The following is a 17845-nucleotide window of genomic DNA, read 5'->3' on the forward strand; positions in this document are numbered from 1 at the left end:
CACCCCGTGTCAAACAAAGAAACGAACCATGTCTGCGCACCCCCACTTCGCGCCCGTGACGTGGCACCCTTCGCGTTTTCACATGCAAACCTCAATCAGACATTCCCTCATGCAGCAACCATCCTTCCCCTCCATCACATCTATGAAAACTATACGGTATATTTACGTGCGGCTTTTGAAAATTGCCAGAAGTCTCTATTTCCGCTTGACGGTCTCGGTGGCGCAATGGTAGCGCGTTGGACTTCTACTAACTGTATCCATGGTTAATCCAAAGGCTGCGGGTTCGAGCCCCGCCCGAGATGCTTTTTGCTTCTCTTTTGCCGCCATTCATTCATCTGTATCGCGCTTGTTAAGATAGTGTTGTGCGGAGGACGCGGAGCGGCGCGCATGAAGTTTGTCAGACATTTTTTTAGGCTTGGTGGGGGAGGGGCCGAACATCAAAACCACGCTGCCACTCTTTACGTCGATTTGATTATAGGTAATTTGTTGCGTATTCATTTGACCGGGAATAGTCTACTGCTAGGATACTTTATGCGCCGTGACACCAATAGCGCCGTAGATGCTCACTTTTGCCTGTTTATACAAACGTGACTCAATCAGTCAGCTCCGCACTCCGGGTAACCTCCTCCTTCATCTCCCTGCCTTTCGCAGCTAGAAGGTTGAGCGCACTGCCAGCCATCACAAATCCACATTGATCGTGCGAGAGTGTGTGCTTGGTCTTGACGACCTTCTCGCTACCGTCCTTCTTCTTGAGGACAAGCTCGACTTCGCCCTTGCCGCCGCTCTTCAGCACGTCCAGCAGTCCCCGTGTAGCGACCTGGTCGCATGCTTCGAAGGCGTCGTAATCGGCTTCGTTGGCGAAGGTGAGTGGGACGATACCTTGCTTCTTGAGGTTGGTCTCGTGGATACGGGCGAATGACTTGGCTAGGATGATGCGGCCACCGAGGTATCGGGGTTGCAGGGCGGCGTGTTCACGGGCAGAGCCCTCGCCGTAGTTGTGCTCTGCTACGACTAGCCACTCGATGCCCTGGTCGCGCCACCTCTTTGCTAGTTCTGGGATACCGGACGTCTTACCGTCGAAGTCGTAGGCAACGTTGACTTCATCGGTTTGTGCGTTGACTGCACCGATGAGTGTGTTCTCAGAGATGTTGGGGAGATGGCCCTTGTACTTGAGCCATGGACCGGCAGCCGAGATGGTGTCTGTTGTGCATTGTCCCTTGACCTTGTAGAGTACTCGCAGGCCTGTAAACTCCGAGCCAGGGAATGCTGGGAAAGGATCAAGGAGTGCCAGTCGGGTGGATGTAGGCGAGACAATGACATCCACGCTGGCGTCGGGGACACCTGGCGTAGGCATGAAGTCTGGGTTACCGTCTGCGAAACCAGCGGTGGGGAGATCAGAGCCCTTTGGCGGCGCAAACTTGAAAGGCTTGCCGTCAGGTGTCGGGATGCTGTCGGTCATTGGGTTGAAGGTGGTAGAGCCAGAGTATGACATGGCGGTGATGAGTTCGGGAGAAGCGAGGAAGTTCATGGTAGCTCGGTTACCATCGTTGCGGCCGGGGAAGTTGCGGTTGTAGGACGTGAGGATAGCGTTGGATTCACCCTTCTTTACGTCGTCGGTACGCTTCCATTGCCCAATGCAGGGACGTCGAGGTTGTCAGTACTTGGAATCAATCAGGATAATTTGAAAACTCACCCGCAAGCGTTTGCCAGTACAGTGCCACCAGCAGCAGTAAACGTTTGAAGAGTTTCATCCCGTTCTAACGTTGCTCGGATCTGTTCACTTCCTGGGGTAATGAAGAAGTCCGCCTTGGGCTTGAGACCCGCTGCTAGTGCCTGCTTCACAATCTCTTCTGACCGAGTCATGTCCTGGTATGAGCTGTTTGTGCAGCTACCAATTAGGCCCGCACCGAATGTTTGTGGCCATCCCTTCTCTTCAACTACAGACTTAAACTTGGATAGAGGTGTTGACAGGTCAGGGGTGAATGGTCCGTTGATGTGAGGCTCGAGTTCCGAAAGGTTGATCTCGATGACTTTATCATAGGCGGCTTCTGGGTCAGGTCGAAGTAGGTTTTGCTGCATTGGTGAACCGGCGATCTTGGCAGCGGCTTCAGCGATCGGTCCGCGATGTGTGGCTTGGAGGTAGGGGATGTGCGCAGGAGAGAAGGGGAAGAGCGAGGTAGTTGCGCCGACTTCAGCGCCCATGTTGCTATATCGTATTAGTACTTGTCCACGAGTTGAACTATGTAAGGGTCTCACCAGATAGTCGCCATGCCTGTGCAGCTTAGAGATTGCACACCAGGGCCAAAGTACTCAATGATGAAGCCAGTGCCACCCTGCACATGCGTTAGCCAGGAGTACTTCGCCATGTTCAAATTGACATACCCGGACGGTCAGCTCGCCAGCCAATTTCAGGATCACATCCTTTGGCGAGGCCCATCCGCTGAGTTCTCCGGTGAGCTTCACGCCCAAAATCTTGGGTGCCTTCAGCTCCCACGGCGCATCCACGAGAGCGTCTACCGCGTCCGCACCACCCACACCAATTGTAATCGATCCCAGACCTCCAGCATTCGGTGAGTGACTGTCCGTGCCCAAGATCATGAGCCCAGGAGCACTGTAGTTTTCCAGGACAGACTGATGGATGATGCCAGCGCCGGGTGGCCAGAACTCAATTCCGTACTTCTTCGCCGCCGACTCGAGGAAATCGAAAACCTCCTTGTTACCCGCTATCGATTGTGGAAGGTCGGTGTCGGCGCCTTTTTCTCCCTAGAGGATCTAATCAGCGAAACGCTCAGAGTAGGACCTGAACGGCGTCAAGGGTAGTCCCTACCACTATCATATGATCACCTTATGTATGTAGTCAGCACATGCCTCGATCGCAGTTCGTCCATGACCGTCACTTACAGTGAATACTAGCAGGCACAGCCGTACTCGGCAACCCACAGCTCATAAACTGCAGCAGCGCCATCTGCGCACTCGCATCCTGCATCGCCACGCGATCCGGCTTCAACTTGAGATTCGCCTGACCCCGAATATCCCTTCCTCCATTCGTATTGCTCAACAGCGACTCCTCAGGGCTCTCAAGATGCGAATACAGTATCTTCTCTGCCAAAGTCAATTGGCGAGAGGAACCGAGTACGCGCCGGACTTCTTCGAGCCGCGAGAGCAGTTTGGCATACGGTGGGGTGCGCGAGCCGAGGTCGACGTTGCGCGCGGAGGGCGGCGAGTGCGATGTGGCGAGGCATCTGAGCGGTTGGCGGAGGGAGGAGAGATGGGGCTGTAGAGGGAATGTCAGCGATTTTGAGTCACTTGGAGGTGTAGTAGAGAAGCGCGATGACGATGACTATTGCGGAAGTCGCATGAGGTTTGGAGAGATGTTGAACGGCCAATGGTATGTGTAGACTCACCCTGCAGTTGGCTGCTTGACCAGCACGAAGTATTTGCGACCGCATCTTTTCGTAGGTTGTCCGTGGCGGCGACGCGGTGCGAGCACGTCAAAAATGGTGCCTTCAGAATATACCGAGCCGACTGCGGAGATGCACGCGAGTCATAGGTACCGCGGAGAAGGAAACCCTCTGACCCAATCACAGCACGCGTCAAAGTAATCTGAGAGATGATGCGATGGGTAGTACCATTCTTAAATTTAAGCTATAGCAATGGCACTGGTATCCTAACTAAAGTGACAACTCCAGATTGGCAGACTATTACCGTACCCGAGACGATGCTCCGTACCTGTAACTAAACGTGCCGAAGCGTAGAGAAACCCTCAAACCAATCCACCACACCCGCTGTCAGTCAATATGCAAAGGCAAATCGGACTAGTTTCGATCAATCAAGTCAAGTTGAAAGGCTGTCGTAAGCGCGAAATCATAGTCGTTGCTTCGGACTTACAAACCGGGAGGTGGAGGGACGGCGCCATAGTTGGAAGGCGATGCAGCTGGTGGAGGCGGCGGTGGAGCAGCGTAGCCGGATGGCTCTGAAGGCGGCGGCGGTGGTGGTGCAGCCGCGCCAGCGCCGGGAGCAGGTGACTGCGTCTGGCCATAGCCGTTCTGAGCATAGTACGCCGCGTACTGCTGTTGCTGGAGTGCGAGATACGCTGCATACCCACCGTAGGCCGCATAAGGATCAGCCTCGGGGTTCTGCTGGTAGTAGGCAATCCATGCTTGTGCCGCATTCGCATCGTAGGCTTGGTTGTTAGCATCAGCAGTCGGCGTCGCAGCAGCAGGAGACATGATTGTGTCCTGGCCGCCGTAACCGTTCTGACCCTGAGCGCCGTAGCCACCGTAGCCGCTGCCTCCTCCGTTTCCTCCACCGTATCCGTAGCTCTGGCTGCGATCACGGTCACCACGATCTCCACGGTCGCCACGATCGCCGTATCCCGGTCGTCCACCGCCATAGCCATCTCGGTCGCCGTAACGGTTCGGTGGAGGGCGTTCCTTGTAAGCGTGGTAATCCGACTTTACCTTGTCGAGGAGCTCGTCGCAGAGTTGCTTGGCTTGGGCTACGCCTTCGGGACGGGGTCCACTACGATCTGTCAGTAATTGGAGGGTAGGAATGGCGGGGTATACGAACGCGATGTGGAGGTACATGGGCTCGTCGCTCTCTTGTCCGCTGTTTGGCTCCATGAAGCCGGAACCGCGACCTTTGATCTGGACTTTGCAGCCTGTCTCCTGTTGAATGAACTTGACGTTGTCGCCACCGCGACCGACAACCTGTGCGCGCAAGTTAAAGCCGCTGATAGGCTCGAGACCTACGGAAATCTTCTCTTCGGGCCACTTGCGCTGGGAAGAGTTAGCAACATGTCGGATGACAGACAGGGTAACATACTCTGCCAAATTCGTCGCGCTCGAAGTTCTCCGGCTCTCTACGGCGGAAACGACGTTCGTCTACAAGGTTAGGAAGGTCCTCCTTCATCATCTCTTCGATCATCTCGACAGCCTTGTCCAGGCCTTCTTTGGAGGTGCTAGTGATGCGGAGGTACAGCGGCGGGTTCTGTTCCCGTTAGCTTTGTCGCGCGACTCTGCGTGTTCACCTACAGTAGCAGTTGCCATGTTCTTGTCAGGGTAGTATTCTCCGCGAGTAGTGACATCTTGCATGTATAAGCAGGTATTCTAAAGGTTAATGGTTGTAATCGGGGATGCGTACCGGCGCCAGTCTCGTCTTTGATCTAGATGGCACATGGAGGTTAGCATTTGATAAATGGGGTGGGGTGCTAGATCAAGTAAGCTCTGACTCTCATAGAGAGATGCGCAAACAGAGACCAACTCCAGCCCCGCAGCACACGCACCAGGTGCAGCGCAGCAGAGCATGGAGAAGGCATGATCCTACATGATCAGTGGACAGCAAAAACAGTTATTTACCCTCTTTTGTGTAGCTCCTTTAGTCAGTGTGTAGCGATTACGGAGATCATTGATCTCAATGTCTTTGATGTAGTCACCATCCTGCTGGTACGTCTCGTTGTTTATGGCCGCGGCGGAGTTTGAGGCGGGCGACTTGGCGACTGGAGGAGTAGCGGCCTGGGCTGTTAGTTTTGTCCTGCTTGGAAAGATATGAGTGAACTTACAGAGCGAATCGGTGGCACGTCGACATGCTGGATGCCCTTCTTCGCCTGAATCTGCGCGTTGATCCTCGCAGCCGCCGCCGCTGCCTTTGCTGCCGCCTCGTTCTTGAAGTTGGACGATGCAGGGCTGTCTGTGCCTTCACGGGCGATAGGGCTACGGGCGCGATGCGACTCGGATTCCCTCCGCGACGGCGACCTGGAGCGACGATCTGAGTCGAAGCGCGAGCGGACAGGGCGCTCGGCATCGTCGCTATCAAAGCGCGATCGGGGGCGGCGTTCCTCAGACATGATGCGGGTGGCCGTAGCGATAGTTGTGGTGTTGCGGGTGAGGCTCGGGTTGGTTGGTGTTTGTCGATGAATCTTAGGCTCTGGCAGGAGCGACTCGCTTAGTAGCGTGCCGCGGCTGAACCTGCCTGTTCGTGGCCTGGTGGCTCCTCCGACAATCGGCCGGGGATTCTATTTCACTTTCTGGGGCAGTTTGACGTGAAGCCCATCCACATCCGCAGTCACTCCTCGCCCACTCGCCTTCACCGCGACCACTGCCCGCCATGGCTTCCCGGAGAGCAATGCTGCCGCTGCGCAGTCTGCTCAACAGGCAATGCGCCGCCTCCCTCCGCCAGCAACAACGGGCATCCAGCTCCTCGTCGACCCAGGCGCTGGCTTACAAGGCCCTTCACCGTCGCATCGCGCCCCTCCCCACCGAAGACCGTCCCCCGGCGTGGTCGGCGCCCGCTGCCGTCAGCAACATCCTCTACGAAACGCCGCTCCCATCCCAAGCTCCGCCCAAGAGCCATATCCTCAACTGTTTGGTACAGAACGAGCCCGGTGTGCTGTCCCGCGTATCCGGTATCTTGGCTGCCCGCGGCTTCAACATCGACAGTCTGGTCGTCTGCAACACCGAGGTAGACGACCTCTCCCGAATGACAATTGTGTTGCAGGGGCAGGATGGTGTCATAGAACAAGCCCGTCGCCAGCTCGAGGACCTGGTCCCGGTATGGGCTGTGCTTGACTACACCCAGTCGCCCCTCGTCCAGCGCGAACTGCTCCTCGCCAAGGTCTCGATTCTCGGCCCGGAGTACTTTGAGGAGCTGCTTGCGCACCACCGAGAAATGGCGCAGACCCCGGAGATGGAGGAGCAATACGAACCAGACATGACAGACGAGGAGCGCAACGCAATGGCACAGGAGGCTGCTCGCGAGTCTTTGCGGAAAGACTACCACCCAACAAACCTGCCCGTCAGTCAGGCACTCCGACACAAGCACGAGCATCTGCGCGCCATTACCTTCATGACTCATCAATTCGGTGGAAAGGTGCTCGACATTAGCACAAACAACTGCATAGTAGAGGTTTCCGCGAAGCCTACCAGGATTGACTCCTTCATGAAGCTAATTGCTCCATTCGGTATCCTGGAGTCCGCAAGAACTGGTAAGCACCGTGGGATGTTCAGGCATGGCCGATTTGCTAACCACACACAGGCCTTATGGCTCTACCGCGCTCCCCGCTACACAACAGTGCCGATGTGGAGGAAATGGAGGCGCAGGATGTTGTCGACAACAGTCTGCTCCCTCCAGGTTAAACGTCTTAAAATGCGGGCGGTACCAAGTTTGTTCAGTGTCAACATATGCGGGCGTTTAATCTACGTGTATAGTATGGCGTTCAATCAAGGCAGAAGACGGCATTCCAAGTCGGAACGCTTCATTCATTTGAGACCAAACACACTCTTCTTCGACACAACGTGAGACGTACTACGCGTGATGTATACACGTCATGCACGGCCTACCCCAGGCCCTGCCCCACAACAGAATCCAGTCGTTCAAGTATGTTACAGCGTAGGGCAGGTGAACAGGTACCGCTGCGGGGCCCGCGGAAGCCTCGTACGAGCGAGCAACCGGTCGGATGAAGCTAGCGACGTCTAACACCTACCGTAATACACGTTGCCCAGCCGGCTCATAATGTAGAGAACTTCGGACCGGAGCATTGAAAATTCGGACCGACCCCATCAACTACTAGTATACTGCCAAAAGTCCATGAACCTCCACCTGCATCAACACCCACAATATTCTTCCTAAGCCTGCTTTCAATTGCCGAGAATTCCTCAGTAACAGCATCATGTCGCAAATACCCGTCCCTGCTGGTCTCATAGAAGACACGCTAGACCACACGATCGAAATTCTCGCCAAGCAATTCGAACCCGATGCTTTTCAACGCTATATCCTCCTGGATGAAATGCAGGGATCAGGCAAGACGGATATTGGAGAGGAGATGAACAAGGAGGTTTTTGCGTTCATCGTGCCGGATTTTATCAAGGCTGGAGCGAGGTGTATGACGGTTCCTGGAAGTGGGGTGGCTAGTGTCTGGTAAGTACATGACATATCATCATGAGATGTTTCTCTTTCAAGAAATGGAGGAGTTGAAAGAGAACAAAATTTTAGGAGTGGATGTTCAAAGATACTAACGATAGTTCACGCAGGACACTAGAAGAAGTAACAGAAAACTACATCGAAGAACCACACAACCCGCCCGCCGTAACAGAACTAAACTCCCTCGCTCACCACGTCCGGAAACGCTTCATTCCTCCCCAGGCAACTCACATGCTACATCTAGTCCTTTTAGCAAACGACCGCACTCGCCCTTCTACTTCAAACCCGGCTAAAGTCAGTGATCTCATTCGCCCTGTTCTTGATATGGCGAGGGAGAAGGGGTGGCCTGTGGTTTTGGAATCTACGTCTCCGAGGAGTAGAGATGTGTATACGCACTTGGGGTTTCAGATGTTGGAGGAGATTGTTGTAGGGAAGGGGAAGGTTGATGGGGAGGGGAGGGGACGAGAGGGGGGTGAAGGTGTGAAGCTTTGGGCGATGATGAAGTGCTGAGATTCGCTCAGCGTGTATGTTGTTCTGGGAAGTGCGCTGGACTGATACTGTACGTATATTGCTTACTGTTTAAAGACTGCTCACATGTTCTGACCAATACGTAGGGTCATTGCGCCACAGATTTTGGACGCAACGAGCCATTGGATTCAAATCTGTTGGAGCACAGGCTATTATATCATCATGATCAAGACATTTCAGCGGTTGCCAAGTCATATGTGACCGCATCACCAAGACCAATCGTATATGTAACCGATATCTAAGCAACCCGTCCTTCACATGAAGCAACAAGAAGCAAGCAAGCAAGCGAAGTGCCCCACAAACTTCAATTCTGAGTCGATATCAACCCCTACCACCGGCAGTATTACACCTCGAATCCTCACAATTACTCGAACCGACATACCACGTTGAAGCCCTGAAAACCACACCGATCACCCACGTGGGCAACACACGCAACGCAAGTGGCAGAAACGTTCCAAACGTCTGGGTCTGGATCATGCAAGCGCGATGTCACATACGGCGTTCTAGCGATCCTACATATGCAGCACCCCTGTTCGTCATAGCGGAGCCGGTATAGGCAGGTGAGCACGCGACCTTTCAAGACGCAGGACTAACAGCATGAAATGGAGACGCGCAGACGTGCATGCAGATGTTGATACAAGCATCGCCAATGTGGCGGACAAGTGCCGTAGCTCCGTGGAACTCGGGTATGCATATCGATCCTTTGAGAGAATATGGATTGGTTTGGCGGATTACTTTGCAGAAACCTCGTCTCGACGGTCAAATTCGTTGATTTGGATATGTGGGATTGCCACTCGTTTCATTCAGGACTTGTGATATGAAAAAAGGTAGACTTAGTGACGAAACTAACGGCTGTCTTCATCCTTCGTTCTCGTATATCAAGTTCATAATGTTTGGTCTGACTCACTTTGTCTCCATCGTCTAGCACGACGAGAGTCGTGTAGCTCCTCGGAGGCGCTCAATTGAGCCAGCACTACCGCGGCTCCACGGGATGGGCATGATGAAGCTCCACTTCGGCAATGGGTCCAGGTCCCTGCGACGGGTGGCCGGCGGCCGCAAGTGCTATCGTGTGGGGACGGTCGATGAGTATTCATCGCTGTTGTCTCTCATTGACCAGATAGATGCGGGGACATGTCGTTATCGTACTGAAGAGAAGTTGTGTGCAAGGAATAATCATGGGACAAATTTCTTCCGCGGCTCCAATTGTGTAGAGATGTCTTGTGTGGTGTAGAGAACATCCCTGGTTCGTCTCGCAACAGGCAAGTGGAGGTTCGTTAAGCTGCACGTCTATCCTTGTCTAGATGCAAGCTTTTCTTCTCCAATTTTCTCCAGATACTTGCATTGGCCAATCGCATTGGTGTAGTGACATTCTGTCGTCTTTCCTGGCAATACCTCCTGCTGCTTGACGATCTAGATTGACTGTGATGGCAGCCACAGCTGAGGCTTCGTCTCGATGTTCAACGTGCCGGCATTGCGCGGTACATGCCGGTTGCCGCTTTGAACTGTGGATCGTGATGCTTCTCTGCAACACGGCAGACGGCTAATGTCGTTTGCTCAATTCGAATCGATTATGGCGTGCGGGAAGCAACAAGCTCTTTAACGGAGACATCGAGCTTGAAGATGCTAGGTTATCAGTAGTGGTTGGTCACACGTTGAGGCTGTACTGTAGACACTCTAGGCTGACCCTTGGAGAATGATAAGCTTACCTCACCAACCGAGGTTCAACACCAGGGAACACGTTCAGCAGTTCCCTCCCCGTCATACGATAACATTGGGTGTTGAGTGGAGATGATATCCCGGCTGCATGGGATGTGGGCCCTTGCGCACGTACAAGGATGCCTGCGTAGCACCGGAGAAGGGTTCCAAGGTTCCATCATAGCGTGGATCGAAGCTATCGAGGAACACCTGCGCTCGATCGACAAGTACATACACTCTTCACAGCGCCATGATGTTCTGGCACTTTCACTCTAGGTTTCCGCACTCGTCTCACATTTAAAATTCACATACTCGGCTAGCAGCGCGTCATAAGCCGGATATCTTGGCATGACGACGGCGGAGGTGTTATCTTGATTCACCCAGTTGAAACCAACGGTACGTAGTCCGGCTGGCGCCCTGTCTCGGCGGTTCAACGGTCCAACGGCTCAATTGCTGTCTGACTGTGTGAACGTGCAACGCTCGCACGTATATTGCACGACCGTGCAATCATGAACCCTCGAGGGCTTATCTGACGGTGCCAGTTTATCGCTTTCATAATTCATAACAAACCCACACGGCGCAACCAATTGGGCCTATTTCCACCACCCCACTTATCAATTTGTTGGAATGAAGTACGGCGACACTCTCAGACAGAGGTCCATACCAGAATGGGGCCATTGTGAGTACCACGCCCGCACGCTACGGCGCGACACGGAGAGCGTTCCGCTGACAGACACGCGCCTGCAGATAACATCGACTACGACTATCTCAAAGACCTTATCAAGCACCAGACGACGCCCGGCACGAACAAGGCCGTATCCATCCCAGGCCAGGGCGAGAGCACCGAGCGCGCATTCGGCGACACCTTCTTCAATGTTTTGGCACAACAACATGACCGCATCAATCTCTTCGTGCGCAGCAAGAGCGGGGAAATCGAGCGCAGGCTGGAACATATCAGCAAGACGCTAGACCAGCTGCGCGCGCGACGCAATCCAGCGAGCGGGCGTCTTCCCGCGCGGATAGTGGAGAGATATGCGAAGATAGATGCAGACGTCGCAAGGTAGGCGGAATGCGCCGGAACACGCGTAGAGAGAACGCCCGCTGACACAACCGCAGGACCGGCGAGGAGATCAGGTCGCTCTCGCGATTCCAAATCACCCAACGGACGGGCTTCATCAAGATCCTCAAGAAATACAAGCGCTGGACAAAGGACAGGGAACTCAGTCATGTCTTTAAGCAGGAGATCAGTAGCCGGCCGGATAGCCTGTTCCAGCTGGATCTGGGCTATCTCCTGGACCAATACATCGATGTGCTCGACGCGCTCCGCTCCGCTTTTGATGCCGATGGCACGTCTACGGCGCATGCCGAGAACACCAACGGCCAGTCGTCCGCGGCACACATATCTAGAAGCATTGAGAAGGGCGGAGATCTCGACTTTGACTTGGTGATGAACACGGTGCCTTTGGGCTCCAAGGGCAACAAGGCAACGTATTGGATACATCCAGACCATATCGTCGAGGCACAGGTCCTGTTGCTCCAACATACGCGCCTGTACGTCAGCAAGGCCAGACGGCACGCATCGGGCAAAGGAACGCCTCTCCGCCGCCATTCCTCCACGACCAACCTGGATCCGTACCTTGGCAGCGAAGACACCACTGGGGTAGTTGTCTTGGACCACCCTGAAGCTTTCGCGTTCAAGCAAAACGCAAGTACGATTGGAGCGACGGAAGAACTACAGGGAAGCATCGGCATAAAGGCCGCTGGTCAAGTGCGGTGTTGCGCATCTGGCGAAGCCGCGGTTGTTGTATGCACAGAGGCGGATGCGCAGGGGCAGTCACCGGTAGCCGTCAAGACAGCCAAGATGGAGCGCAAGCGTCTGCAAAGCTTTCTCGACACTTCTGTACGAGAGGACAACATGAAACATTCTGAGAACGGATCGGCTAAAGACGATGCACCGGCGGTTCGACAGTGGCTTGCTGAGCACCAATCTACCAAGCCTATCGCTGGTGCGGTTTCCAAACGCACACGATTCACTGGACTCCACAACAACTCAACAGGAGGCATATGGGCGACACTGGATAAAGACATCTGTCTGAAAGATTCATTGTACAAAGATTTAGCAGATGACGACTGGACTTCGGCTGCTCGAGCAGAACCAGCAAAGAAGTTCCCTCATGCGGTTCTAGAGATTCGGCGTGAAGGCAACCAAGCAATGGCGCTCATCCAGACTCTTGACCGCAGTCATTTGGTACGTCGATATCCAAAGTTATACACAATCAGTATACTAACCATTGCAGGTTGAACGCGTTCGAGGTTTCTCACTAGAAGCACATGCTGTCTGGACTTGCTGCAAACCCAGCGCCATGTCTGCCCCCTTCTGGATCTCCCTCCTCGAGAAGGATATCCGGAAACTGCCAGAGCCGGTGAAGAAGCGGAGTCGCAGAGGCCGGGAGAGCGCAACTGGCTCACAAGTTGGACTATCGCCTCCAGCAACTTCGACATCCAACACCTCATACGATGGACAATCCAGCCCACTGGCCTCTCGTTATGAGGAGTCCTCTGCGACTTCAGTGCACGAGTTTGTCGACCCGCCACCACTACAAGCTTTCCGGAAGAAGAGCCGCAAGCCCTACTCTGACTATCCTCCACCGATGAGCCGGTCCGAGCCAGAGCCGGAAGTGCAGCAAAGATATTGGAACGAGTACGACCACCCCGAAGACGAGGAGACTGGCTACTACATCTACGTCGACCCTGACGCGCCCATCAAATACCCCGGCCAAGATTTCGTCGAAGCACTAGCAAGAAAGACAAAGAAGCTCTTTGGCAGGGACGACAAGGCTGATGAGGCGTCACTCTCCGCCGCCGAAGACTCAGATGACGACACGATCGACTCATCCCCCATACTACACGCCGCAAACTACGGAACAACAGACACCCACAGGCAGTCATCGAATCGCGACGGCTACTTCAGCACGCTCTTCCGCTCTCTCCGCGACCCACGCCACGATGCCGACCTCTTCAATGAGCGTCGCGCACTGCTCGGCCAGGTAGAAACGCATCAACATAAGATCGAAATGACTAAACTGCGCTTCTACTCTACCGCACTGGGTGCAGCTGTTGTCATGGACCTCATCTTGGGTCTCATGACGATGACGAGTCGGAAGAAGGAAAGAGGTGTTGTTGATGCGGCTGTCCTGTTAGGCACTATTAGTACACTGGTGCTTTGTGTTGTCGCGGTTATCAGCATGCGGACAAGGCAGGAGCGTCTGGGTGCGGTGCATCAGGGTGCTGTGCTGAGTATTGCTGCTGCGGTTGTGGCGTTGGATGTTTTGTTGTTGTTGTGGGTGTTGAGGATATGATGTGATGGGGTGGAGTAATGGGTTTGGAGGGTCTTTGCATATATGGTGTTGTGTTTGGATAGCTAGGCGTTTCGGTGTTTGAGATGGGGCGGTGTCGTCTACCGCGGTGCTGTGGGCTTTCAAGTGTAGATGATGGAGCTGCTGGCGCTTAATCAGTTGTACGTAGGTTTGAGATATACCCTGTTGTTACGCATTGGTGTTGCTGTGCTGTAGTATGGTGATGTGTCTCGTTGTGGTATCCGGGCTCGAGCTCTAGTACCATCACACTGCGCGCTGGTTCTTGCAACCAGCATCAGCAAACTTCTTCGCGTAAGTACATACGGTCTATCGCAAGTGTAGGCGTTACCTCGGATGGTGGATTGGGGTGATCACAGACCCTCGCTAATCGATAAGCTGGCTCTATACAACAACGCCCGGCATGCCTAACATAGTCTACCGTTTATAACGGCCGACAACACGCCCGACTCTCGCACAATCAGTCCAACATGCCCGCGCCAGGTCATTGGATGGATTCTTCGGAATTCCAACCTGCGTATTCCGCCGGAAGCAATGCATGAGGCCCCCCCAAGCGGAATCTGCCATCGCGGTGGGATGATGCTGCCCGAATAGAACGCTCCTGATGAGCCGGTTCTCCTTCGGTCACTCTTCCTTGATGATTGTCGAGCGACCGTCGGGGTATCACAGATCGCTCCAGGGATCATGCGGACGTTGGGTATGGATCTCGACCAGGCGGTCACCTTTCGAGAAGCGCATTCTTCACCTCAACGATCTGGTACCTTACAAAAGCTCATGGATAATTTCGCAACTCAGGAGGAATTCTCTGATGCCAATCTTGCGTTAGAAGACTTGGAGCTGCATTTCAGACGACCGTCATCATTTGATGGGAATGCGTCGCGAGTCTACCTGAAGCGGATAGCACCGCAACACAGGACACACCGACAAGTTTATAGGGCTGTCATACCTCGTGTAGTCATACCTGAGTGTACGGTGAAAGGGGTGAGGCGTCCAAGAGAAGACGAGATCGTCGCCAACATGCTCAACAAAAGTCAATGCTTCCGACACATGTCAAGCTTGTCCCCACATGGCATGAGATCATCATGAGGCTCTGCTCTTGGCAAACCGGGGGCTGGGGCGTTGGGGGTGTGCCGCACCCGCCGAATCTGTGATGGAGCGGAAGCCCTCTTCCTAGTGGCAGCTAGCTGCATGTCGACTCTGTGGATTTATCTTGTCTACATGAGTGGCTTTGAGGTTTGGAAGATGCGCGGCCGCGAGGAAAAGTTGCCATGCCACGCGCTGCTTTGGTAGGACATCAAGGCACGACCCCGCCGCATTATCTCGGTGTGATAATGCACAGACGCGTGGAAATCGGCTGGAGATGAGCCGCCAGAGTTTATGGAGGAGAAAGTGGACCGCAGTCGCCGCGAACTCCACCTGTCGTCATCCGAAGCGTATGATAATCAGATTTTGCAGCTCCCAATTGCCCATTTGTCCTACATCCTAAACCTACGGAATAATTTATACACAGCGCCATGGTCGCCATGCCATTGTAACCCATTTTTGAGGTGAGTTGAATTCTGCGCCTTCACCCAACGTTATCTCCGATGCGCGGGCGCGCTGACAGTCGATGAAGCCTCCCAGGCTCAGCAGATCTTTATAGCATTTTCCATCGACGCATTTGTACATTAGACCAACACCGCCTGGAGCGACTGCATCTCCAGATCTTATACCCCACCCTTAAAGCATCATGGCTGCCCGACGAGGAAGCCGCTTCATCAAGCCGCTGCTTTACACAGCTGGTGCTGGAGCAGTTGGTGCATCCGCCCTCTACGTTACCCTACGACCTCGCGATATCCCCGGCTCAGAAGCCGCCGCAGTCCCACCACCTACGTATGGCGAGGGAGGTGTCTTCCGACCACCGTCATTCCCCTCCGCCAAGAGCCGCGATGAGCAGATTGCGCAATTGAAGCGCAGCGCAGGTGTCGTCTCGCAGGTCGCCGAGAAGGCAAAGAAGTGGCTTGGTGGAAGTGGCTCTACAGCGGCAGCAGCTGAGAAGGCTGAGGAAGAGCCATATGACCTGTTGGTCATTGGTGGTGGCGCGACCGGAGCCGGTATTGCGCTTGACGCTGTTACAAGAGGTCTGAAGGTTGCGCTCGTCGAGCGCGACGACTTCAGCAGTGGTACTAGCAGTAAGAGTACAAAGCTGGTACACGGTGGTGTACGATACCTAGAGAAGGCTGTCTGGAACCTCGACTACAACCAGTAAGTTGCCCCAGAATGTTATCCATGCGATTCCTGACTTGGTTTAGATATGCTCTCGTCGTTGAAGCTCTCCGTGAGCGTCGTTACTTCTTGGACACCGCGCCTCATCTTTCACAATGGCTCCCGATCATGATTCCGATCCAGAAGTGGTGGCAAGCTCCCTACTTCTGGGCTGGTACCAAGTTCTACGATTTCCTCGCTGGTTCAGAGAACATTGAGAGCTCGTACTACATGACAAAGAGCAAGGCTCTGGATGCGTTCCCCATGTTGAAGAAGGAAGGCCTTGTCGGAGCCCTTGTTTACTACGGTACGTTCAACGGTCACTCCTTTTGCAGCAGGAACTGACATCACCAGATGGTGCACACAACGACTCCCGCATGAACGTTTCAATCGCCATGACCGCTGCGCTGTACGGCGCAACTGTTGTCAACCATCTCGAAGTCACTGAGCTTGAGAAGGATGCCAATGGTCGTCTGTGCGGAGCAAAGGCCAAGGACTGCATTGCTGAGCGCGATGGCAAGAAGTCTGAACAGTTCTCCATTAAGGCCAAGGGTATTATCAACGCTACCGGTCCCTTCACCGACTCCATCCGTAAGATGGACGACCAAGAGGTTCAGGAAATCGTCGCCCCTAGTTCCGGTGTTCACGTCATTCTCCCTGGTTACTACAGCCCTTCAAACATGGGTCTTATTGACCCTAACACTTCCGACGGCCGTGTCATCTTCTTCTTGCCATGGCAGGGCAACACCATCGCTGGTACAACGGACACTGCTTGTGATATCAAGCAAGATCCTGTTGCTGGCGAGGAAGAGATCGACTGGATTCTCAAGGAGGTTAAGCGCTATCTGCAGCCTGAGATCAACGTTCGCCGCGGCGACGTCCTCGCTGCCTGGTCCGGTATCCGTCCTCTCGTCCGTGACCCCAACGCGAGCGCGACTGAGGGTCTTGTCCGCAACCACTTGGTGACCACCTCTCCTTCCGGCCTGATGACTTGCTCCGGTGGCAAGTGGACTACCTACCGTCAGATGGCCGAAGAGACTGTCGACGAGGCGATCAAGGAGTACGGTCTGAAGACTCAGCCGCTTGTGAACCCCACTCTCGTTAGCGGAACTGAGGTCAAGGACGAGGCTCCTCTTGACGGCACCTGCCAGACCCACCGTGTTCGACTTGTTGGTGCTCACGGTTTCTCCAAGACCCTGTTCATCAACCTCATCCAGCACTACGGCATTGAGACTGACGTAGCCAAATACCTTTGCCAGGCTTACGGTGACCGTGCATGGACCGTCGCAGCTCTTGCATCGCCCACTGAGCAGCGATTCCCTGTCCGCGGCGTCAAGATGGCCGAGCTCTACCCATACATCGATGGTGAGGTCCGCTACTGCGTCCGTCACGAGTACGCTCAGACGGCCACCGACGTAATCGCGCGCCGCATGCGCCTGGCTTTCCTGAACGCCCAGGCTGCTCTGGAAGCTCTCCCCAAGGTTATTGACATCATGGCCGAGGAGCTAAAGTGGGACAACAAGCGTAAGGACGTTGAGTGGAAGAACTCTGTCACTTACCTCGGCTCCATGGGTCTGCCCAAGAACAAGCTCTCGCTCACCCGAAAGGATGTCGAGAGCGGCCACGTCGGCAAGTACACAGATGAGGACTACCACCTCTACGCTCGTCACGGTACGTCACACTCCGACGAGGAAGCTTGTGCAAACCTCTTCGCATTTGGAATTCGGCTAAATGAAGTATTTGCAGATAAACCCGACGAGCTGCTTCAGTCCGACAGCAAGTTCGCAAGCGGTCAGAACCCCGTCATCGGCCGCGAGTCCAAGGTCAACAAATAAGCGTACAGCTACGCACTCACAAATCTGACATTGGGGCGGAGGACCTGTCACATCCTCTCCCCCCATACACATCACTCGCATACTGTACCATCCTACTCGGCGCGGAGGCGTATTCGAGTCGACTTGCATCATGTTGGCGCTCGATACCATCCGCATGACTGGCGTCCTTGTCTCCATATCGCGATATGTATATAATCGTCTACTCTTAGCGTTACCTGAAAGAATTGAGTTGACTTTGTTGCGCTCTTGATA

General features: G+C 54.2%; 6 protein-coding genes and 1 non-coding gene across 7 annotated transcripts; 5 read left to right on the forward strand and 2 right to left on the reverse strand.

Moving 5' to 3' along the window:
* Nucleotides 1-211: 211 nt before the first annotated feature.
* On the forward strand, nt 212-302 carry J4E86_001784. Its single transcript has one exon. It is a non-coding gene; the product is annotated as a tRNA-Arg (tRNA).
* Nucleotides 303-592: 290 nt separating this feature from the next.
* On the reverse strand, nt 593-3449 carry J4E86_001785 (uncharacterized protein; the record flags this gene model as incomplete). The annotated part of the gene is made up of 6 exons (XM_051442349.1): nt 593-1621; nt 1714-2206; nt 2257-2333; nt 2383-2753; nt 2902-3274; nt 3405-3449. 6 exons carry the CDS (start codon nt 3447-3449, stop codon nt 593-595), a joined length of 2388 nt encoding a protein of 795 aa, XP_051305937.1.
* A 435-nt stretch (nt 3450-3884) lies between these two features.
* On the reverse strand, nt 3885-5845 carry J4E86_001786 (uncharacterized protein; the record flags this gene model as incomplete). Its single annotated transcript, XM_051442350.1, has 6 exons — nt 3885-4778; nt 4825-4989; nt 5034-5086; nt 5143-5164; nt 5358-5513; nt 5561-5845. The coding sequence occupies 6 exons, from the start codon at nt 5843-5845 to the stop codon at nt 3885-3887; spliced, it is 1575 nt and encodes a 524-aa protein (XP_051305938.1).
* A 260-nt stretch (nt 5846-6105) lies between these two features.
* Nucleotides 6106-7133, forward strand: ILV6 (acetolactate synthase, regulatory subunit; the record flags this gene model as incomplete). Its single annotated transcript, XM_051442351.1, has 2 exons — nt 6106-6982; nt 7033-7133. 2 exons carry the CDS (start codon nt 6106-6108, stop codon nt 7131-7133), a joined length of 978 nt encoding a protein of 325 aa, XP_051305939.1.
* Nucleotides 7134-7666: 533 nt separating this feature from the next.
* On the forward strand, nt 7667-8210 carry J4E86_001788 (uncharacterized protein; the record flags this gene model as incomplete). Its single annotated transcript, XM_051442352.1, has 2 exons — nt 7667-7914; nt 8162-8210. The coding sequence occupies 2 exons, from the start codon at nt 7667-7669 to the stop codon at nt 8208-8210; spliced, it is 297 nt and encodes a 98-aa protein (XP_051305940.1).
* Nucleotides 8211-10767: 2557 nt separating this feature from the next.
* On the forward strand, nt 10768-13499 carry J4E86_001789 (uncharacterized protein; the record flags this gene model as incomplete). Its single annotated transcript, XM_051442353.1, has 4 exons — nt 10768-10819; nt 10888-11200; nt 11257-12388; nt 12438-13499. The coding sequence occupies 4 exons, from the start codon at nt 10768-10770 to the stop codon at nt 13497-13499; spliced, it is 2559 nt and encodes an 852-aa protein (XP_051305941.1).
* A 1744-nt stretch (nt 13500-15243) lies between these two features.
* On the forward strand, nt 15244-17593 carry J4E86_001790 (uncharacterized protein; the record flags this gene model as incomplete). The annotated part of the gene is made up of 4 exons (XM_051442354.1): nt 15244-15758; nt 15806-16065; nt 16113-17429; nt 17505-17593. 4 exons carry the CDS (start codon nt 15244-15246, stop codon nt 17591-17593), a joined length of 2181 nt encoding a protein of 726 aa, XP_051305942.1.
* Between the last annotated feature and the right edge of the window lie 252 nt (nt 17594-17845).

This window comes from Alternaria arbusti, assembly GCF_024043155.1.
Source record: "Alternaria arbusti strain BMP 1465 chromosome Unknown scaffold_2, whole genome shotgun sequence".
NCBI lineage: Eukaryota > Fungi > Ascomycota > Dothideomycetes > Pleosporales > Pleosporaceae > Alternaria > Alternaria arbusti.